This window comes from Oncorhynchus kisutch, linkage group LG23 (assembly GCF_002021735.2).
Source record: "Oncorhynchus kisutch isolate 150728-3 linkage group LG23, Okis_V2, whole genome shotgun sequence".
Lineage (NCBI taxonomy): Eukaryota > Metazoa > Chordata > Actinopteri > Salmoniformes > Salmonidae > Oncorhynchus > Oncorhynchus kisutch.
The window spans coordinates 25503936-25529418 of record NC_034196.2 but is presented as its reverse complement, the minus strand read 5'-3'; the positions used below and the strand labels follow the sequence as shown (position 1 = coordinate 25529418).

General features: G+C 42.6%; 1 protein-coding gene across 1 annotated transcript; it reads left to right on the top strand.

Moving 5' to 3' along the window:
* The first annotated feature begins 5897 nt into the window (after positions 1-5897).
* Positions 5898-16365, top strand: LOC116356638 (uncharacterized). Its single transcript, XM_031803279.1, has one exon. It carries the CDS (start codon positions 5995-5997, stop codon positions 16171-16173), a length of 10179 nt encoding a protein of 3392 aa, XP_031659139.1. The 5' UTR covers positions 5898-5994; the 3' UTR covers positions 16174-16365.
* The last annotated feature ends 9118 nt before the right edge of the window (positions 16366-25483 follow it).

Genomic DNA, 25483 nt, shown 5'->3' with positions numbered 1-25483 from the left:
ACACAGTCTGTGTGGATGGACCATTTCAGATTTTCAGTCATGTGTACGCCGAGGAACTTGAAGCTTTTCACATTCTCCACTGCGACCGGATGTGGATAGGGGCGTGCTCCCTATGGTGTGTCCTGAAGTCCATGATCAGCTACTTAATTTTGTTGATGTTGAGGGAGAGCTTATTTTCCTGGCACCTCTCCACCAGGGCTCTCACCTCCTCCCTGAAGGCTGTATCATCATTGTTGGTAATCAGGCCTACCACTGTTGTGTCTTCTGCAAACTTGATGATTTGTGTGGCCACACAGTCATGAGTGAACAGGGAGTACCAGAGGGGGTTGAGTACGCACCCTTGTGGGGCCCCTGTGTTGAGGATAAGCTTAATGGAGGTGTTGTTGACTACCTTCACCAACTGGGGGCAGCCTATCATGAAGGGCGGGGTTCAGACCCAGGGCTCAGAGCTTACTGATGGGCTTGGAGGGTACTAATAGTGTTGAAGTCTGAGCTGTAGTCAATGAACAGCATTCTTACATAGGTTTTCCTCTTGTCCAGATGGCATAGGGCAGTGTGCAGTGCGATGGCAATTGCGTCATCCGTGGATCTATTTGGGAGCTAGGTAAATTGCAGTGGGTCTAGGGTGTCGTATAAGGTAGAGGTGATATGATTCTACCCTCTGAAAGCACTTCATGATGACAGAAGTTAGTGTTACGTGGCGATAGTCATATAGTTCAGTTACCTTCGCTTTATTGGGTATAGGAACAACGGTAGACATCTTGAAGAAAGTGGGGACAACAGAATGGGATAGAGAGAGATTTAATATGTCCTTAAACACTCTGTTACACTCTGATCTGGTTCACCTGTCCTTGTGATTGTCTCCACCCCCTCCAGGTGTCGCTTATTATCCCTGGTGTATATATCCCTGTGTTTCCTGTCTCTCTGTGCCAGTTCGTCTTGTTTGCCAAGTCAACCAGCGTTTTTCCTTGCTCCTATTTATCCCAGTCTCTGTTTGTTTCTAGTCCTCCTGGTTTCTGACCTTTGCCTGGCCTGACCTTGAGACTGCCTATCATCTGGTACTGTTTGGACTCTGACTTGGTTTATGAACTCTCGCCTGTCCTCGACCTGCCTTTGCCTACTCCCTTTGTTATAATAAATATCGGAGCTCCACCATCTGCCTTTTGTGTCTGCATTTGGGTCTTGTCTTGTGCCTTTATACACTCCAGCCAGCTTGTCTGCTCATGCTCTGAGGACGCGGCTAGAGATGCCGTGTCTTACTCATTTCAGCCATGGAGAAGGAGAGTTCACAGTCTATGGGAGCGGTGGAGGCCTGCACCAGCGGCACTGTGTTTCCCTAGAAGCGGTCAAAGAAGGTGTTTAGCTTGTCCGGGAGCAAGACGTTGGTGTCCGCACCGTGGCTGGTTTTCCCTTTATAATCCGTGATTATCTAAAGTCCCTGACACATGGGTCTCGTGTCTCCACTTTATCTCTGTAATTACATTTTGCCTGTTTGATTGCCTTACGGAGGGCATAACTGGACTGTTTGTACTGAACCATATTCCCAGTAAACTTGCCGTGGTTAAATGTGGTGGTTAAATTTGGATAGGTTTTAATCAGTGGGAACATCATCCCCTATACATTTCCCGATGAGCTCAGTCACTGTGTCAGTGTATACCACAATGTTATTCTCAGAGGCATCCCGGAGTAGTTTGAGTTTCTACAGGAAGGGAGGAGCAGGATGGAGGCATGACCTGAAGGGGGGGTGGGAGGAGGGCCTTGTAGGTGTCTCAGAAGGGGGAGTAGCAATGGTCAAGAGTTTTTGAAGGCGCAAGTGGCGCAGGCGATTTGTTGATAAAACTTCAGTAGCTTTTCCCCCAGATGTTCTTTATTAAAGTCCCCAGCTACAATAAATGCTGCCTCAGGATATGTGGTTTCCAGTTTGCCTGAAGTCCAACTGCATCATGTTATGGGTATGCCTGTCATCGGCAAGGACTAGGGAGTTTATTACCATAATAAGAAACAGAATAGACTTAAGCACAGGCATAATCTAGAGGAAAACCTGGTTCAGTCAGCTTTCCAAAAGACACTGGGATAGAAATTCACCTTTCAGCAGGACACTTACCTTAAACACAAGGCAAAATATACATTGGAGTTGCTTACCAAGACAACAGAATTTTCTTGAGTGGCCTAGTTACAGTTTTGACGTAGCCTTTTCATGCAGTCAAATGACATAGTGACCTCATGGGTGGATTGTTATTAAGATCTTTCATAATTTTCATATTTATAAGCAATTTTTACATCTTTTTTTCTGCCGGAAAATCTGGTGTTTCTATGTCAAACAGTTTAGTTATATTTCTGTCACGACTTCCGCCGAAGTCCGTCCCTCTCCTTGTTCGGGCAGCGTTCGGCGGTCGACATCACCGGCTTTCTAGCCATTGCCGGTCCACTTTTCATTTTCCATTTGTTTTGTCTTTGTCTAACACACCTGGATTCAATCCCCCAAATACCTGTTCATTATTTAACCCTCTGTTCCCCCATGTTTGTTTGTGAGTGATTGTTTCTATGTAGGAAGGTCCATTATTGTGGGCTCTGTTTTTGTATTGCATTTATATTATTGGGTAAAATATGTTTATTTACTCATATCTGCTGTCTTGCGCCTGACTCCTATACACCAGCTACACACAGACTTCGTTACAATTTCAGTCTTCTGTGATGTACATAAAGTGTCATATTTGGATGCAAACTCAAAATGTAATACATTTCAACTCTATATCTGACATGGTACTGTTGTCTTATTTTTTTAACCTCTAGCGTCGAGCAATCCCGTATCCGGGAGCGTAATTATAGCCTCAAGCTCATTACCATAACGCAACGTTAACTATTCATGAAAATCGCAAATGAAATGAAAGAAATATATTCACTCACAAGCTTAGCCTTTTGTTAACAACACTGTCATCTCAGATTTTCAAAATATGCTTTTCAACCATAGCTACACAAGCATTTGTGTAAGAGTATTGATAGCTAGCATAGCATTAAGCCTAGCATTCAGCAGGCAACATTTTCACAAAAACAAGAAAAGCATTCAAATAAAATCATTTACCTTTGAAGAACTTCAGATGTTTTCAATGAGGAGACTCTCAGTTAGATAGCAAATGTTCAGTTTTTCCAAAAAGATTACTTGTGTAGGAGAAATCGTTCTGTTTTGTTCATCACGTTTGGCTAAGAAAAAAATCCGAAAATGCAGTCTCTACAACGCCGAACTTTTTACCAAATTAACTCCATAATATCGACAGAAACATGGCAAACGTTGTTTAGAATCAATCTTCAAGGTGTTTTTCACATATCTATTCGATGATAAATCATTCGTGGCAGCTGTGTTTCTCCTCGAAGCAAACGAAAAATACACGCAGCTGGAGATTACGCAATAATTGCAATGGAGGACACCAAGATGTAGTCTCTTAAGGTCAATCTTCCAATGATTTGCCTACAAATACGTCACAATGCTGTCGACACCTTGGGGAAACGACAGAAAGTCTAAGCTCATTCGTGACCCATACACAGCCATATAAGGAGACATTGGAACACAGCGTATTCAAAATCTGGGGCACTTCCTGTATGAAATTTCATCTTGGTTTCGCATGTAGCATTAGTTCTGTGGCACTCACAGACAATATCTTTGCAGTTTTGGAAACGTCAGAGTGTTTTCCTTCCACAGCTGTCAATTATATGCATAGTCGCGCATCTTTTCGTGACAAAATATCTTGTTTAAAACGGGAACGTTTTTTTATCCATAAATTAAAAGAGCCCCTATATCCAAGAAGTTAAAGCCCATAACCATGTGTGTGAGGTGTATACTTTTGTCTCAAATTAGATTTGCTTAAAACCCTCTCTAGGGTATGTGGGACGCTAGCGTCCCATCTGGCCAACATCCAATGAGATTGCAGAGTTCCAAATTCAAATACAGAAATACTAATTATAAAAATTCAGAAAACAAAACATATTTTACATATGTTTAAAGATTAACTTCTTGTGAATCCAACCACGATGTCAGATTTAAAAAATGCTTTACGGCGAAAGCACCTTACGATTATTTGAGAACATAGCCAAGTTGACAAATTAAATTCAAACCTCAGGTTGTTTTTAGCCTAAAGGATCTATAATATTTCAACCGGACAATAACGTTGTCAATATAAAAGGTAAACAAGAAATGCACTCTCTCGGGATTGCGCATGAAAAAGCTCTGTGACACGTCAGGGTCCACTCATTCAGACTGGTCTTACTCCCTCATTCATAAGAATACAAGCCTGAAACAATTTCTAAAGACTGTTGACATCTAGTGGAAGTTATAGGAACTGCAAATTGAGTCCTAAGTCAATGGATACTGTAATGGAATTGAATAGAAAAATAAAAAATTAAAAACTTCCAGAATGGATTGTTCTCAGGTTTTCACCTGCCAAATCAGTTCTGTTATACTCACAAACACTATTTTAACAGTTTTGGAAACTTTAGAGTGTTTTCTATCCAAATCTACCATATGCATATCATATCTCCTGGGCCCGAGTAGCAGGCCATTTAATTTGGGCATGCTTTTCATCCAAAATTCTGAATGCTGCCCCCTACCCTAGAGAGGTTAAGACTATCAAGAAACACTCTGTACAGTATGACCCTGGTTTAGCCCACTGCAGTAAAAGGTTAAATCGGCTTGAAAATCTACGGCAAAACTTGAAAATGGCTGTCTAGCGATGATCAATGAATAGGTCAATGAGCACTATACTGTCCAGTTCTATTTTCTTCATGTGTCTTTATACTCTACATCTAATCCCTCTTCATCTCCTTTCACCACAGGATGGGGATTCCCTGCTTCTGAGGGAAATGACTGCCATCATGCATAGAGGGGTCGACTTAGGCTTTTCCCATCCTGTCACACATATCGTGAGTGGAGTGGCCCCAGTTGAGCATGAGCTAACCTGGAATCCCATGGGTGTCAGACCTAGCGTTGCTTGGATCGCTTACCACCATACTACCACCACAGGACAGACCTTCCATGGAGCGATGGTTCAGAAAGCCCAAGGGGCCAGGGGCTGGGTCCAGCACACCTTGGTCCAACTGCAGGAGATGCTGGCTGAGAGATACTCAACAGCGGAGCCTGTGAGGATATTCCCCAGCCGTCCTGAACCACAAAGATTCAAACCAAGTGTGATCACTCTCGGAGAGCAAGGAAAAACTGGGATACACAGGCAGACTCACAAAGAAGCAAAACAACTGAGTCTGGAGTCACAGTTCAGTCCTAAAAAGAAGTTGGGTGTAAAGATTGATGCCTCTGTCCAGATGGAGTTTGATGGACCTTACTCATTAGATGAGAGGCTAATTAAACAGCAAGATGTTTTCCAAATAGACATAATTCACACTGAGGGCTCATCAAAGGGAAGGCCAGATGTTGAGCTAGTAGTCATTGCAGAGATCACTGACGTGTCACAGGAAGTTCCAACACCAGAGAGGCCTAGGGCAACAGCCCCCCTCACAACACTGACAACTTCCTCACTTAGCAGCATAGAAAGAATATTGTGGTTTAAAGCTGTGTCTGATGGAGATGACACCAAATATAAACTGACCAATGGATTCATAGGGTTACTCAGGAAAAAAAGAGATTTCCTGAGTAAGCCGCAACGTGAGGTACAACCCGCTCTGGTGAGACGGAGTCAAGTTAAAAATGGAGAACGAGTGGACAATGAAGGACAAAAAGAACACCCCAAAGAACCTTCAGGAGATGAGGAAGAGGATGGCGCTTTGACAGACTATCCACCGACAGAAACAAATGAGGGTGACAGCAATAGCAAAGATGAAGACGCTGATGTAACACCATCAACAGATGCACCTCAAAAAGAGTATGCAGATGTAACAGAGGAAGTCGAAGACAGTGGAGAGAAGGAACCAGAAAGAGAACCTACAACAGTCACACCAATATTCACATTACCTCCAAAAACAGAGCGCACAGAGGAAACTGAGAGTGCAATGACAGAAATGGTAGATGAACAAGAATTCCCTACTACACTCCCCACACCTACAACTGAAAGCCAACTAACCAAGTTTACAGATGAAACAGAGACAGTCAATACAAATGGGGGGAATGAACCTGAGGAACCGGAGTCCACTTCAGAATCTTTAATATCTACAACAATCTCAGAAACAGTAGGTGAAACCATAAACGATCAAGAACCTACACTCATGACAGAACCAACAGAAAGTATAGATGAACTTTCAGTTACCACAGATAGCTTGCAGACAGAGTGCATAGATGAAACTGAGAGTGCAATGACAGAAATGGTAGATGAACAAGAATTCCCTACTACACTCCCCACACCTACAACTGAAAGCCAACTAACCAAGTTTACAGATGAAACAGAGACAGTCAACACAAATGGGGGGAACGAACCTGAGGAACCGGAGTCCACTTCAGAATCTTTAATATCTACAACAATCTCACAAACAGTAGGTGAAACCATAAACGATCAAGAACCTACACTCATGACAGAACCAACAGAAAGTATAGATGAACCTTCAGCTACCACAGACAGCTTGCAGACAGAGTGCACAGATGAAACTGAGAGTGCAATGACAGAAATGGTAGATGAACAAGAATTCCCTACTACACTCCCCACACCTACAACTGAAAGCCAACTAACCAAGTTTACAGATGAAACAGAGACAGTCAACACAAATGGGGGGAACGAACCTGAGGAACCGGAGTCCACTTCAGAATCTTTAATATCTACAACAATCTCAGAAACAGTAGGTGAAACCATAAACGATCAAGAACCTACACTCATGACAGAACCAACAGAAAGTATAGATGAACTTTCAGTTACCACAGATAGCTTGCAGACAGAGTGCATAGATGAAACTGAGAGTGCAATGACAGAAATGGTAGATGAACAAGAATTCCCTACTACACTCCCCACACCTACAACTGAAAGTCAACTAACCAAGTTTACAGATGAAACAGAGACAGTCAACACAAATGGGGGGAACGAACCTGAGGAACCGGAGTCCACTTCAGAATCTTTAATATCTACAACAATCTCACAAACAGTAGGTGAAACCATAAACGATCAAGAACCTACACTCATGACAGAACCAACAGAAAGTATAGATGAACCTTCAGCTACCACAGACAGCTTGCAGACAGAGTGCACAGATGAAACTGAGAGTGCAATGACAGAAATGGTAGATGAACAAGAATTCCCTACTACACTCCCCACACCTACAACTGAAAGCCAACTAACCAAGTTTACAGATGAAACAGAGACAGTCAATACAAATGGGGAGAACGAACCTGAGGAACCGGAGTCCACTTCAGAATCATTAATATCTACAACAATCTCACAAACAGTAGGTGAAACCATAAACGATCAAGAACCTACACTCATGACAGAACCAACAGAAAGTATAGATGAACTTTCAGTTACCACAGATAGCTTGCAGACAGAGTGCATAGATGAAACTGAGAGTGCAATGACAGAAATGGTAGATGAACAAGAATTCCCTACTACACTCCCCACACCTACAACTGAAAGCCAACTAACCAAGTTTACAGATGAAACAGAGACAGTCAACACAAATGGGGAGAACGAACCTGAGGAACCGGAGTCCACTTCAGAATCTTTAATATCTACAACAATCTCACAAACAGTAGGTGAAACCATAAACGATCAAGAACCTACACTCATGACAGAATCAACAGAAAGTATAGATGAACCTTCAGCTACCACAGACAGCTTGCAGACAGAGTGCACAGATGAAACTGAGAGTGCAATGACAGAAATGGTAGATGAACAAGAATTCCCTACTACACTCCCCACACCTACAACTGAAAGCCAACTAACCAAGTTTACAGATGAAACAGAGACAGTCAATACAAATGGGGAGAACGAACCTGAGGAACCGGAGTCCACTTCAGAATCTTTAATATCTACAACAATCTCACAAACATTAGGTGAAACCATAAACGATCAAGAACCTACACTCATGACAGAACCAACAGAAAGTATAGATGAACCTTCAGCTACCACAGACAGCTTGCAGACAGAGTGCACAGATGAAACTGAGAGTGCAATGACAGAAATGGTAGATGAACAAGAATTCCCTACTACACTCCCCACACCTACAACTGAAAGCCAACTAACCAAGTTTACAGATGAAACAGAGACAGTCAACACAAATGGGGAGAACGAACCTGAGGAACCGGAGTCCACTTCAGAATCTTTAATATCTACAACAATCTCACAAACAGTAGGTGAAACCATAAACGATCAAGAACCTACACTCATGACAGAACCAACAGAAAGTATAGATGAACCTTCAGCTACCACAGACAGCTTGCAGACAGAGTGCACAGATGAAACTGAGAGTGCAATGACAGAAATGGTAGATGAACAAGAATTCCCTACTACACTCCCCACACCTACAACTGAAAGCCAACTAACCAAGTTTACAGATGAAACAGAGACAGTCAACACAAATGGGGAGAACGAACCTGAGGAACCGGAGTCCACTTCAGAATCTTTAATATCTACAACAATCTCACAAACAGTAGGTGAAACCATAAACGATCAAGAACCTACACTCATGACAGAACCAACAGAAAGTATAGATGAACCTTCAGCTACCACAGACAGCTTGCAGACAGAGTGCACAGATGAAACTGAGAGTGCAATGACAGAAATGGTAGATGAACAAGAATTCCCTACTACACTCCCCACACCTACAACTGAAAGTCAACTAACCAAGTTTACAGATGAAACAGAGACAGTCAACACAAATGGGGAGAACGAACCTGAGGAACCGGAGTCCACTTCAGAATCTTTAATATCTACAACAATCTCACAAACAGTAGGTGAAACCATAAACGATCAAGAACCTACACTCATGACAGAACCAACAGAAAGTATAGATGAACCTTCAGCTACCACAGACAGCTTGCAGACAGAGTGCACAGATGAAACTGAGAGTGCAATGACAGAAATGGTAGATGAACAAGAATTCCCTACTACACTCCCCACACCTACAACTGAAAACCAACTAACCAAGTTTACAGATGAAACAGAGACAGTCAACACAAATGGGGAGAACGAACCTGAGGAACCGGAGTCCACTTCAGAATCTTTAATATCTACAACAATCTCACAAACAGTAGGTGAAACCATAAACGATCAAGAACCTACACTCATGACAGAACCAACAGAAAGTATAGATGAACCTTCAGCTACCACAGACAGCTTGCAGACAGAGTGCACAGATGAAACTGAGAGTGCAATGACAGAAATGGTAGATGAACAAGAATTCCCTACTACACTCCCCACACCTACAACTGAAAGTCAACTAACCAAGTTTACAGATGAAACAGAGACAGTCAACACAAATGGGGGGAACGAACCTGAGGAACCGGAGTCCACTTCAGAATCTTTAATATCTACAACAATCTCACAAACAGTAGGTGAAACCATAAACGATCAAGAACCTACACTCATGACAGAACCAACAGAAAGTATAGATGAACTTTCAGTTACCACAGATAGCTTGCAGACAGAGTGCATAGATGAAACTGAGAGTGCAATGACAGAAATGGTAGATGAACAAGAATTCCCTACTACACTCCCCACACCTACAACTGAAAGCCAACTAACCAAGTTTACAGATGAAACAGAGACAGTCAATACAAATGGGGAGAACGAACCTGAGGAACCGGAGTCCACTTCAGAATCTTTAATATCTACAACAATCTCACAAACAGTAGGTGAAACCATAAACGATCAAGAACCTACACTCATGACAGAACCAACAGAAAGTATAGATGAACTTTCAGTTACCACAGATAGCTTGCAGACAGAGTGCATAGATGAAACTGAGAGTGCAATGACAGAAATGGTAGATGAACAAGAATTCCCTACTACACTCCCCACACCTACAACTGAAAGCCAACTAACCAAGTTTACAGATGAAACAGAGACAGTCAACACAAATGGGGAGAACGAACCTGAGGAACCGGAGTCCACTTCAGAATCTTTAATATCTACAACAATCTCACAAACAGTAGGTGAAACCATAAACGATCAAGAACCTACACTCATGACAGAATCAACAGAAAGTATAGATGAACCTTCAGCTACCACAGACAGCTTGCAGACAGAGTGCACAGATGAAACTGAGAGTGCAATGACAGAAATGGTAGATGAACAAGAATTCCCTACTACACTCCCCACACCTACAACTGAAAGCCAACTAACCAAGTTTACAGATGAAACAGAGACAGTCAATACAAATGGGGAGAACGAACCTGAGGAACCGGAGTCCACTTCAGAATCTTTAATATCTACAACAATCTCACAAACATTAGGTGAAACCATAAACGATCAAGAACCTACACTCATGACAGAACCAACAGAAAGTATAGATGAACCTTCAGCTACCACAGACAGCTTGCAGACAGAGTGCACAGATGAAACTGAGAGTGCAATGACAGAAATGGTAGATGAACAAGAATTCCCTACTACACTCCCCACACCTACAACTGAAAGCCAACTAACCAAGTTTACAGATGAAACAGAGACAGTCAACACAAATGGGGAGAACGAACCTGAGGAACCGGAGTCCACTTCAGAATCTTTAATATCTACAACAATCTCACAAACAGTAGGTGAAACCATAAACGATCAAGAACCTACACTCATGACAGAACCAACAGAAAGTATAGATGAACTTTCAGTTACCACAGATAGCTTGCAGACAGAGTGCATAGATGAAACTGAGAGTGCAATGACAGAAATGGTAGATGAACAAGAATTCCCTACTACACTCCCCACACCTACAACTGAAAGCCAACTAACCAAGTTTACAGATGAAACAGAGACAGTCAATACAAATGGGGAGAACGAACCTGAGGAACCGGAGTCCACTTCAGAATCTTTAATATCTACAACAATCTCACAAACAGTAGGTGAAACCATAAACGATCAAGAACCTACACTCATGACAGAACCAACAGAAAGTATAGATGAACCTTCAGCTACCACAGACAGCTTGCAGACAGAGTGCACAGATGAAACTGAGAGTGCAATGACAGAAATGGTAGATGAACAAGAATTCCCTACTACACTCCCCACACCTACAACTGAAAGCCAACTAACCAAGTTTACAGATGAAACAGAGACAGTCAACACAAATGGGGAGAACGAACCTGAGGAACCGGAGTCCACTTCAGAATCTTTAATATCTACAACAATCTCACAAACAGTAGGTGAAACCATAAACGATCAAGAACCTACACTCATGACAGAACCAACAGAAAGTATAGATGAACCTTCAGCTACCACAGACAGCTTGCAGACAGAGTGCACAGATGAAACTGAGAGTGCAATGACAGAAATGGTAGATGAACAAGAATTCCCTACTACACTCCCCACACCTACAACTGAAAACCAACTAACCAAGTTTACAGATGAAACAGAGACAGTCAACACAAATGGGGAGAACGAACCTGAGGAACCGGAGTCCACTTCAGAATCTTTAATATCTACAACAATCTCACAAACAGTAGGTGAAACCATAAACGATCAAGAACCTACACTCATGACAGAACCAACAGAAAGTATAGATGAACCTTCAGCTACCACAGACAGCTTGCAGACAGAGTGCACAGATGAAACTGAGAGTGCAATGACAGAAATGGTAGATGAACAAGAATTCCCTACTACACTCCCCACACCTACAACTGAAAGTCAACTAACCAAGTTTACAGATGAAACAGAGACAGTCAACACAAATGGGGGGAACGAACCTGAGGAACCGGAGTCCACTTCAGAATCTTTAATATCTACAACAATCTCACAAACAGTAGGTGAAACCATAAACGATCAAGAACCTACACTCATGACAGAACCAACAGAAAGTATAGATGAACTTTCAGTTACCACAGATAGCTTGCAGACAGAGTGCATAGATGAAACTGAGAGTGCAATGACAGAAATGGTAGATGAACAAGAATTCCCTACTACACTCCCCACACCTACAACTGAAAGCCAACTAACCAAGTTTACAGATGAAACAGAGACAGTCAATACAAATGGGGAGAACGAACCTGAGGAACCGGAGTCCACTTCAGAATCTTTAATATCTACAACAATCTCACAAACAGTAGGTGAAACCATAAACGATCAAGAACCTACACTCATGACAGAACCAACAGAAAGTATAGATGAACTTTCAGTTACCACAGATAGCTTGCAGACAGAGTGCATAGATGAAACTGAGAGTGCAATGACAGAAATGGTAGATGAACAAGAATTCCCTACTACACTCCCCACACCTACAACTGAAAGCCAACTAACCAAGTTTACAGATGAAACAGAGACAGTCAATACAAATGGGGAGAACGAACCTGAGGAACCGGAGTCCACTTCAGAATCTTTAATATCTACAACAATCTCACAAACAGTAGGTGAAACCATAAACGATCAAGAACCTACACTCATGACAGAACCAACAGAAAGTATAGATGAACCTTCAGCTACCACAGACAGCTTGCAGACAGAGTGCACAGATGAAACTGAGAGTGCAATGACAGAAATGGTAGATGAACAAGAATTCCCTACTACACTCCCCACACCTACAACTGAAAGCCAACTAACCAAGTTTACAGATGAAACAGAGACAGTCAACACAAATGGGGAGAACGAACCTGAGGAACCGGAGTCCACTTCAGAATCTTTAATATCTACAACAATCTCACAAACAGTAGGTGAAACCATAAACGATCAAGAACCTACACTCATGACAGAACCAACAGAAAGTATAGATGAACTTTCAGTTACCACAGATAGCTTGCAGACAGAGTGCATAGATGAAACTGAGAGTGCAATGACAGAAATGGTAGATGAACAAGAATTCCCTACTACACTCCCCACACCTACAACTGAAAGCCAACTAACCAAGTTTACAGATGAAACAGAGACAGTCAATACAAATGGGGAGAACGAACCTGAGGAACCGGAGTCCACTTCAGAATCTTTAATATCTACAACAATCTCACAAACAGTAGGTGAAACCATAAACGATCAAGAACCTACACTCATGACAGAACCAACAGAAAGTATAGATGAACTTTCAGTTACCACAGATAGCTTGCAGACAGAGTGCATAGATGAAACTGAGAGTGCAATGACAGAAATGGTAGATGAACAAGAATTCCCTACTACACTCCCCACACCTACAACTGAAAGTCAACTAACCAAGTTTACAGATGAAACAGAGACAGTCAACACAAATGGGGGGAACGAACCTGAGGAACCGGAGTCCACTTCAGAATCTTTAATATCTACAACAATCTCACAAACAGTAGGTGAAACCATAAACGATCAAGAACCTACACTCATGACAGAACCAACAGAAAGTATAGATGAACTTTCAGTTACCACAGATAGCTTGCAGACAGAGTGCATAGATGAAACTGAGAGTGCAATGACAGAAATGGTAGATGAACAAGAATTCCCTACTACACTCCCCACACCTACAACTGAAAGCCAACTAACCAAGTTTACAGATGAAACAGAGACAGTCAATACAAATGGGGAGAACGAACCTGAGGAACCGGAGTCCACTTCAGAATCTTTAATATCTACAACAATCTCACAAACAGTAGGTGAAACCATAAACGATCAAGAACCTACACTCATGACAGAACCAACAGAAAGTATAGATGAACCTTCAGCTACCACAGACAGCTTGCAGACAGAGTGCACAGATGAAACTGAGAGTGCAATGACAGAAATGGTAGCTGAACAAGAATTCCCTACTACACTCCCCACACCTACAACTGAAAGCCAACTAACCAAGTTTACAGATGAAACAGAGACAGTCAACACAAATGGGGAGAACGAACCTGAGGAACCGGAGTCCACTTCAGAATCTTTAATATCTACAACAATCTCACAAACAGTAGGTGAAACCATAAACGATCAAGAACCTACACTCATGACAGAACCAACAGAAAGTATAGATGAACCTTCAGCTACCACAGACAGCTTGCAGACAGAGTGCACAGATGAAACTGAGAGTGCAATGACAGAAATTATAGATGAACTCCCTCCTACAGATGGATGTCCAGAAACTGAGATTACAGAAAATCGAACAGAAAATATAGAATATCTTCCCATTGAAGAAACTGACAATCCAACAACAGAAAATGTAGAAGAACCATCAACTACCATTGCAGAAACTGACAATCCAACAACAGAAAATGTAGAAGAACCATCAACTACCATTGCAGAAACTGACAATCCAACAACAGAAAATGTAGAATATCTTCCCATTGAAGAAACTGACAATCCAACAACAGAAAATGTAGAAGAACCATCAACTACCATTGCAGAAACTGACAATCCAACAACAGAAAATGTAGAAGAACCATCACCTACCATAGAAGAAAGTACAACACATGACAAGCCCCTACCTACTACATTTAGCCCAGAGACTGAAAATCCACCCACAAAAACTACCCAAGAAACAGATAATCAACCAACAGAAAGTGTTCACGTATCTTTACCCATACCAGAAAGCTTGAAGACAGAACATGAAACGGACTTTCCAGTTTTGCCGGTTTGCAAAGGATTGGTCCATCGAACTGCTGCAGTGATAAGTCACTGTAGGGAAAGAATGCGTTTGAATCCAGGGAAGAAATCAAATGAGACAAGTGCCTCAGACAATGTATCACAAGAACTACTCTACATCACAATCACCCCAGAGACAACAGATCCAAGCTCAGAATCACTGACCATATGTGAGGATGAGACAGAGGATGGAGATCCTAGTACAGACAACAGCAACCTGTCCCATCCATCCAGCAAAGATGAACATTTCTACTACTCTAATGGAAAGCTGAAGAGAATCCAAAATAACGTAAATCCTAAAGAGTCCGCTACAGACACTGCACCAGGAGAAGTCACTGAGGCCCCAGAAACAACAGGCCCAGAATCAATAACCATATCTGTGGACGAGACAGAGGATGGAGGTCCTAGTGAAATCAGCCAAACAGATGGAGAAGAGCATCACAAGGAGCATGAGTCAATTACAGACATTAACAACCCGTCCAGCGATAGCAATGATGAACATTTTTACTACTTTAATGGAAAGCAGAAGAAAGTCAGAAATAACTTCTATCCTAAGGTGAACGATATGTTAAATACACACCCCAGCCATAGCTCCAAAATTGCTGAAGGGCAAATGAATGTCAAAAGTATATCTGATTCTTTGATCTCACAGGAGAAAAGAGACTTAACATCTGGGGAAAGCCTCAGAAGACATAAACGCAATACTTTCAATGGTCATCATTACCATTCTGACCCATCAGGTAGTGTCAAAATGAGGCTGATGAATGCTGATGGGATGTCTCAGAATGTCCACACAGAGAGAACCGAGAGTCAAACCAAGTTGGAGATACTAGAGCCAACCACAGCATCCGAATCAGACAGAGAGATCAACACACATAAAGAGAGAAGAGGGCTATCCTCTGAGATGCAAGTAAACACAACCCATGACAAACAGTCAGTGAATCTGGCTCAGGTCATAATTCAGGGCCACAATGCCTCTCAATTGGACAAAAAGTTGCCTATAACCCAACCAACTGGACAGCAGACTTTGTTGAAGTCACATGATGGCTCAGAGCCCAATGGACAGACGCTAAAGACAACCCTCTGCCAAGGCCTAATTCACCGTGGGGGATCTGTGACATACTGTTTATGGAGGAACTACCGTTACAAGGCCCGGAGAAAGCATATCTACAATGAGACTCCGGCCACCCAGGGCCAACAGGACTCAGGAGACAATAAACCTCACACCTGGAAACCTAAGGAGAGTAATAATCGTGTCACCGTGACCCCAATTCCCTCTCAACCAGACCAGACAGATGTCACAGCTATTAACACCTCTGAAGAGCCAGGTTTGGCAGGTGACACCTCAGGGGCATTGATAGTTAAAACAGCAGATGAACTCAGGGGCGGAGGGAAAGTCCTGACAATCCTCCGTAGCCATTCTTTACTCATGGATGGCTTTCTTATTTGCAGGGGTCTTGTGAGTCGAGAAGCCATGTCCCTGAAGAGATGTGTTGTTAGAATGAAACAGAAGATACATTTAAACAATTAGCTCCCTCAAGTTATTATAACAATGTGAAAACTTTAAAAGCCCTGGAGAAGTCCACTCATCTGGTCAAACTGAAGAAAAGCATAAGGATGTAAAGATTTAAATGAATACCAAAAGTATGTGGACACCTGCTCGTCGAACATCTCATTCCAAAATCATGGGCATTAGTATGGGGTTGATCCCCCCTTTGCTGCTATAACAGCCTTTACTCTTCTGGGAAGGCTTTCCACTAGATGTTGGATCATTGCTGCAGGGACTTCCATTCAGCCACAAGAGCATTAGCGAGGTCGGGCACTGATGTTGGGGCAATTAGGCCTGGCTCGCATTCAGTGTTACAATTCATCCCAAAGGTGTTCGATGGGGTTGAGGTCAGGGCTCTGTGCAGGCCAGTCAAGTTCTTCCACACCGATCTCGACAAACCATTTCCGTATGGACCTGGCTTTGTCCACGGGGGCATTTTCATGCTGAAACAGGAAAAGACCTTCCCCAAACTGTTGCCACAATGTTGGAAGCATAGAATCGGCTAGAATATCATTGTAGGCTGTAGGAGCCTGAATCATGAAAAACAGCCCCCAGACCATTATTCCTCCTCCACCAACCTTTATAGTTGGCACTATGCATTGGAGCAAATAGCGTTGTCCTGGCATCCGCCAAATCCGTGATTCATCACTTCAGAGAATGTTTCCAATACTCCAGAGGCCAGCTGACGCTTGGCATTGCGCATGGTGATGTTAGGCTTGTGTGTGGCTGCTCGGCCATGAAATCCCACTCCATGATGCTCCCGATAAACAGTTATTGTGCTGATGTTGCTTCCAGAGGCAGTTTGGAACTCGGTAGTGAGTGTGCAACCAAAGAAAGATTACTTTTACATGCTAAGCGCTTCAGCACACGCCAGTCCCGTTCTGTGAGCTTGTTTGGCCTATCACTTTGCGGCTGAGCTTTTGCTGCTTCTAGATGTTTTCACTTCACAATAACAGTACTTACAGTTGACCGGGGCAGCTCTAGTGGGGCAGACATTTGAAGAACTGACTTGTTGGAAAGGTGGCATCCTATGATGGTGCCACATTGAAAGTCACTGAGCCCTTCAGTAAGTCCATTCTACTGCCAATGTTTGTCTATGGAGATTGCATGGCTTTGTGCTCAATTTTGTACACCTGTCAGCAACGGGTGTGGCTGAAATAGCCGAATCCACTAATTTGAGGGGGTGTCCACATACTTTTGTATATACTGTATAGTGTATGTGCACATGCTATGCACAACTCAACTATCCCTTAAATCATTCTGTCTCAGAGACCATGAGGCAGCAATTGTATGCAAAGGTTAGAGGAAGTTAATGAGGATAGATACAATACATTTACAGTATTATTGCAATGTTTAACATCTTTATGTAAACTATGTTGTTCTATCTGTACAAATGAATAGTTGAGTAATTGATTTGACTCATCACAGTAACTCATGGAATAGATATACATTTTTTATTCTGTCTTCACCAAAAGAAGATAAGAATTGTGACACTGTTCAATAATATCCATAACTACACATTCATAATGAAACATTAAAAGTAATCAATGCATTGATAATGTGCATGTTACCAAAACAATAAAATAAAGATTGATTGACTAGGTTTAAGGCTAAATAATAGAAAAATACATTTTATTTTCCACCAAAAAGCACTTATGTTTGTAATTGAATAATACGTACTGAAACACAAACTTTTTTGGTGTGACTTTTGACTATTATTGTGATGGTATCACAGTATTATATGGTATGTTGGAGAAAAAATAAACTCAAGTGCACAGCACAATTTTGCTTACATTCAGACAGGGGTGTAGCCTGAAAGATAAGTTGAATGCTGAAGCTGTGGATATCTGTACTTTAATTTACTATTTACATTTTTTGACAACATTTACTTTTACTTCACTACATTCATATATTTTCCGTGATACCCAAAATTACTCGTTACTTTTTGAATGCTTAGTAGGACAGAAAATGGTCCAATTCACACACGTATCAAGAGAACATACCTGGTCATCCTTACTGCCTCTGATCTGGCAGACTTACTAAACAGAGAACATACCTGGTCATGCCTACTGCCTCTGATCTGGCAGACTTACTAAACACAAATGCTTTGTTTTTAAATTATGTCTGAGTGTTGGAGTGTGACCCTGGTTATCCATAAATAAAAAATAAAATAAAAATTGTGCCGTCTGGTTTGCTTAATTTAAGGAATTTTTCATACTTTTACTTTTACTTTTGATACCCAAGTATATTTTAGCAACTACATTCACTTTCGATGCTTCAGTATATTTAAAACCCAGTACTTTTAGACTTTTATGCAAGTAGTATTTTACTGGGTGACTCACTTACTTGAGTAATTCCTATTAAGGTATTTTTACTTTTACTCAAGTGAGAGAATTTAGTACTTCTTCCACCACTGAGTCTAGCCTACCTCTTGCCATTGTATTTCAAGTATAATTTCGCTGGCGGTGGCCACAGGCCAAGGATGGATAGACTTGTGTAATTTTGTTATCGCAGCTGACACCAGGTGGACTGTGGACAATGACGCTCCACAATAGCTGGTAGGTGAAACTCAGTTACCGATGGATGATGCGAAGCGCTATACATGAGACAACAGTGTTGGTGTCTGCAGTAGTTTATGTGTCGGGGGGCTGGGGTCAGTTTGTTATATCTGGAGTACTTCTCCTGTCCTATTCGGTGTCCTGTGTGAATCTAAGTGTGCGTTCTCTAATTCTCTCCTTCTCTCTTTCTTTCTCTCTCTCGGAGGACCTGAGCCCTAGGACCATGCCCCAGGACTACCTGACATGATGACTCCTTGCTGTCCCCAGTCCACCTGGCCATGCTGCTGCTCCAGTTTCAACTTCCACCTGACTGTGCTGCTGCTCCAGTTTCAACTGTTCTGCCTTATTATTATTCGACCATGCTGGTCATTTATGAACATTTGAACATCTTGGCCATGTTCTGTTATAATCTCCACCCGGCACAGCCAGAAGAGGACTGGCCACCCCACATAGCCTGGTTCCTCTCTAGGTTTCTTCCTAGGTATTGGCCTTTCTAGGGAGTTTTTCCTAGCCACCGTGCTTCTACACCTGCATTGCTTGCTGTTTGGGGTTTTAGGCTGGGTTTCTGTACAGCACTTTGAGATATCAGCTGATGTACGAAGGGCTATATAAATAAATTTGATTTAATTTGATTTGATTTGGTGTCACGCCCTGGTCTTAGTATTTTGTGTTTTCTTTATTATTTTGGTCAGGCCAGGGTGTGACATGGGTTATTTATGTGGTGTGTTTTGTTTTAGGGTTTTTTGTAGGTCATGGGATTGTGGTTAGTGGGGTTGTCTAGAATAGTCTATGGCTGCCTGGAGTGGTTCTCAATCAGAGGCAGGTGTTTATCGTTGTCTCTGATTGGGAACCATATTTAGGCAGCCATATTCTTTGAGTGTTTTGTGGGTGATTGTTCCTGTCTCGGTTTGTACCAGAGAAGGTTGGTTAGGTTTTCGTGTTTATCGGTTTGTGTTTATCGGTTTGTGTTTATCGGTTTGTGTTTATCGGTTTGTGTTTATCGGTTTGTGTTTATCGGTTTGTGTTTATCGGTTTGTGTTTATCGGTTTGTGTTTATCGGTTTGTGTTTATCGGTTTGTGTTTATCGGTTTGTGTTTATCGGTTTGTGTTTATCGGTTTGTGTTTATCGGTTTGTGTTTATCGGTTTGTGTTTATCGGTTCGTGTTTATCGGTTCGTGTTTATCGGTTCGTGTTTATCGGTTCGTGTTTATCGGTTCGTGTTTATCGGTTCGTGTTTATCGGTTCGTGTTTATCGGTTCGTGTTTATCGGTTCGTGTTTATCGGTTCGTGTTTATCGGTTTGTGTTTATCGGTTTGTGTTTATCTTTTATTAAACATGTATTGAAATAACCACGCTGCATTTTGGTCCTCCTCTCTTTCGACACAAGAAAACCCTAACAGTTTGTCTGGGTGAGTTCTCTAATTTAAAGACTAATGTATCACTCTAAAAGTTAACATTGCATCGGGCTTGGTGATGTATGTTGTGCATATTGTGATTTGTATAAGACTATGGTCACAGTGGAATAGAACATGTTCTACCCAATGGAAAAATTGTATACTGTACTTTTGTCATGTGCGCTGAATACAGTGAAATGCTCACTTACAGGCTCTAACTAATAGTGCAAAAAAGGTATTAGGTGAACAAGAGGTAAGTAAAGAAATAAAACAGTAAAAAGACAGGCTATATACAGTAGCATGGCTATAAAAGTATTGAGGCTATATACAGACACCAGTTAGTCAGTCTGCTTGAGGTAGTATGTACATGTAGATATGGTTAAAGTGACTATGCATATATGAAGAACAGAGTAGCAGTAGCGTAAAAGAGGGGGTGGTAGCCTGGTTAGCCAATGTGCAGGAGCACTGGTTGGTCGGCCCAATTGAGGTAGTATGTACATGAATGTATAGTTGAAGTGACTATGCATATAAGATAAACCGAGAGTAGCAGTAGTGTAAAAAGAGGAGTTGGGGGGGGGGGGGGAGCACACAATGCAAATAGTCCGGGTAGCCATTTGATTACCTGTTCAGGAGTCTTATGGCTTGGGGGTAAACTGTTGAAGCCTTTTTGTCCTAGATTTGGCACTCCGGTACTGCTTGCCATGTGGTAGTAGAGAGAAGTCTATGACTGGGGTGGCTGGGGTCTTTAACAATTTTTAGAGCCTTCCTCTGACACCGCCTGGTGTAGAGGTCCTGGATGGCAGGCAGCTTAGCCCCAGTGATGTACTGGGCCGTAATCACTACCCTCTGTAGTGCCTTGCGGGTAAGAGACCGAGCAATTGCCGTACCAGGACATGATAGCTGGCTAGACTAATTTACCAATTTAAAACATAAGAGAAACTGCTGATGTACAACGTCGGTCCGGGTGCCGCTGCCGAAGGAACCGGGGGTGCCTCAGCTGGCTCATCATTCTTCCATGCCTTAGCTGGCTCAAGGTTTTCTTGCCTTGGCCGGCTCGTCAGGCTTGCCCAGGTGGGATGCCGGGTGGTGGCACCTAGGGAGGGGGGGGGGTACTGTCAAGCATTACAGTGAAATGCTTACTTACAAGCCCTTAACCAACAATGCAGTTTTAAGAAAATACTGGGAAAAAGGTAAGAGAAGAGTAACAAATAATTAAAGAGCAGCAGTAAATAACAATAGCGGGGTTATATTCAGGGGGTACCAGTACAGAGTCAATGTGCGGGGGCACCTGTGTCGAGGTAATTGAGGTAATATGTACATGTAGGTAGTTATTAATGTGACTGTATAGATAATAACAAATAATAATAGTGTGTAACAGCAGTGTAGAATGGGAAGCCATTTGAATAGCTGTTCAGGAGTCTTATGGTTTGGGGGTAGAAGCTGTTTAGAAGCCCCTTGGACCTAGACTTGGCACTCTGGTACTGCTTGCAATGCGGTAGCAGAGAGAACAGTCTATGACTAGGGCGGCTGGAGTCTGACAATTTCTTTGGGCCTTCCTCTGACACCGCCTGGTATAGAGGTCCTGGATGGCAAGAAGCTTGGGCCCCAGTGATGTACTGGGCCGTATGCACTACCCTCTGTAGTGCCTTGCAGTCGGCAGCAGAGCAGTTGCCATTCCAGGCAGTGATGCAACCCGACAGGATGCACTCGATGGTGCAGCTGTAAAACGTTTTGAGGACCCATGCCAAATCTTTTCAGTCTCCTGAGGGGGAATATGTTTTGTCATGCCCTCTTCACTATATATACAAAAGTATGTGGACACTACTTCAAATTGGTGGATTCGCCTGTCGCTAACAGGTGTATGAAATCAAGCACGCAGCCATGCAATTTCCATAGATTAACATTGGCAGTAGAATGGACTTACTGAAGAGCTCAGTGAATTTCAATGTGGCACCGTCATAGTGTGCCACCTTTCCAACTAGTCAGTTCGTCAAATTCCTGCCCAGTTAGAGCTGCCCAGGTCAACTGTAAGTGCTGTTATTGTGAAGTGGAAACGTCTAGGAGCAGCCGCGAAGTGGTAGGCCACACAAGCTCACAGAAAGGGACTGCCAAGTGTCCTCCGTTGCAACCCTTACTACCGAGTTCCAAACTGCCTCTGGAAGCAACGTCAGCACAAGAACTGTTCGTTGGGAGCTTCATGAAGTGGGTTTCCATGGCCGAGCAGCCGCACACAAGCCTAAGATCACCATGCGTAATGTCAAACGTTGTTTGGAGTGGTGTAAAGCTCGCCGCCATTGAACTCTGAAGCAGTGGAAACGTATTCTCTGGAGTTATGAATCACGCTTCACCATCTGGCAGTCTGACGGACGAATCTGGGTTTGGCGATGCCATGAGAATGCAGAGTTCCAACTGTAAAGATTGGTGGACGAGGAAAAAATGTCTGGGGCTGTTTTCATGTTTCGGGCTTGGCCCCTTAGTTCTAGTGAAGGGAAATCTTAACTCGACAGCATACAATAACATTCTAGACGATTCTGTGCTTCCAACTTTGTGGAAACAGTTTCTTGTTTCTGCATGAAAATGCCCTTGTGCACAAAGAGCGGTCCTTAGAGAAATTGTTTATCGGGATTGGTGTGGAAGAACTTGACTGGCCTGCATAGAGCCCTGACCTCAACTCCATTGAACACTTTTGGGATGAATTGGAACGCCGACTGCGAGCCAGGCCTAATCGCCCAACATCAGTGCCCGACCTCTTGTGGCTGAATGGAAGCAAGTCCCAGCAGCAATGTTCCAACATCTAGTGGAAAGCCTTCAAAGAAGAGTGGAAGCTGTTATAGCAGCAAAGGGGGGGACCAACTCCATATTAATGCCCATGATTTTGGAATGAGATGTTCGACGAGCAGATGTCCACATACTTTTGGTAATGTAGTGTATATACTACTGTACACTTTATACACAACAAATGTATATACTGGATTCTTGATATACTCTAGCTCACTGTAATATCTACTGCTGTACATATCAATCTTAGTTTATCTTTTTGGTTTATATACACGTATATTGCATTTGGATTACTGATAGAGTATTATTAGTCTTATTTGGATGTTTTTCCGACATTCTTGATTTCTGTTCATAGTTTTAGATTATTTGTGTACTTGTTTGACATTATACTGCACTGTTAGAAACTAATAACACAAGCATTTCGCTGCTTCTCTAACATCTGCTTAACTGTTTTCACAACCAATTAATGTTGATTTGATTGTATGCTTTCAGGTCTTAAGAGTGGTAACAGTTTGAAGCACAGAACTTTCAAAAGTTAATTTTTGGAGGATTTATTTTCTTTTGTTTTATTATTTTTTGTTCCCACATTTCTCACACTATTCCTGTTTTTATAATTTTCAATGTCACATTGTCCTTCTGTTGTCCCCTTGTATTTATTTAACAGCCCAGATTAATGCAGGGGCTTACAGGCCCAAAAGGGGGCCAAAGAGGCAAAACAATAAGTAATGATATTATACAGTACCAGTCAAAAGTTTGGACACACCTACTCATTCCAGGATTTTTCTTTATATTTACTATTCTCTACATTTTACCTAATAGGGTTGTCTATACCTTATACCACCCCTACCTTGTCACAACACAACTGATTGTCTCAAATGCATTAAGAAGGAAAGAAATTCCACATGGCACACCTGTTCATTGAAATTCATTCCAGGTGACTAACTCATGAAGCTGGTTGAGAGAATGCCAAGAGTGTGCAAAGCTGTCACCAAGGCAAAGGGTGGGTACTTTGAAGAAACTCAAATATAAAATGTATATATATTTTTTTAAGGGGTGGATCTGCCTAATATTGCGGAAAGACTTTATAAGAGCCAGGTGCTATGAAGCCGGCTCAGCGCATCTGGTCTCCAGTTTGTCTCCTCAGGCCGGTGTACATGGCACCAGCCCTACGCATGGTGTCCCTGGTTCGCCAGCACAGCCCAGTGCGGGCAATTCCACTTCGCCGCACTGGCCTGGCTACGGGGAGCATTCAGCCAGGTAGGGTTAGGCAGGCTCGGTGCTCGAGATCTCCAGTGCGCCTCCACAGTCCGGTCTATCCGGTGCCACCTCCACGTAGCAGCCCCCCGCACCAGGATGTCTCTGTCCCCTTCCTACAGAGTCTCCCGTCTGTCCACCAGGAGCTGCCAGAGTCTCCCGTCTGTCAGTCAGGAGCTGTCAGAGCTATGGTGAAGTGGGGTCCACGTCCCGTGCCAGAGCCGCCACCGCGGACAGATGCCCATCCAGACCCTCCCCTATAGGTTCAGGTTTTGTGGCCGGAGTCAGCCCCTTTGGGGGGTGTACTGTCACGTTCTGACCTTAGTTCCTTGGTTTTGTTTTAGTATGGTCAGGGCGTGAGTTGGGGTGGGCAGTCTGTTTGTTTTTCTAGGTTGGTTTTTGAGTTTGGCCTGGTATGGTTCTCAATCAGAGGCAGGTGTCGTTAGTTGTCTCTGAGAATTCTACTTAGGTATCCTTTTTCCACCTGTGTTTCATGGGTGTTTATTTTCTGTTTTGTGTCATTCACTAGACGGGACTGTTTCGTTTGTTCGTTCTTCCTAGTTGTTTTGTTTCGTGTTCAGTTTTGATTATATTAAAAATCATGAACACTTACCACGCTGCACCTTGGTCCTCACCTTCTTCCACCGATGATGGCCGTTACAGTCGGGGCACGTTGAATTACTACAAGTGTAGATAGCTGGCTAGACCAACGTACCAATAAAAACACTTTTGCTGACATGGCTAATTGAGTGACTGTCATAACAAGAGAAACTGCTGATGCACAAGAACATTTCGAAATTGCACCTTGTGTATCCTACTACCCTGTGTGGCCAAAAACAATCCAAAGCCCCGGTGCCTATCTTTTGTTACTCCAGCCCTGGTCATGAAAGCTCTATATCTAACTACAGTTCGGTACAAAGCCTTGGTCCTGAAGGACATTTTAGATGAGATCATTGCTTTATCCCATGTGACCAATGCCATGTCTGTCACTGTTTTTCTACCGAAATGTATTTTTCATAAAATATTGATTCTCAGATTGAAGTGAACTTTACCGACCTGTTCCATTGCAAACGATAGGATGCTAGATTCTTCTTCTTTGGACATACATGTTTAGTGCACAACACATTAGCTGTCTGTGACCAGACAAAAAAACCTTTCCAAGCCAAACCTTCATATCATAACCACTACGTACAACCTACATCGTTGTCACCATATTAGCTAACGTCATAGTCAACATAGCTACTGGAATTAACGTGTTAGAAAAACATGCTACAATCATGCAGTAAAGTGTACAGTCATCAAGCAGTT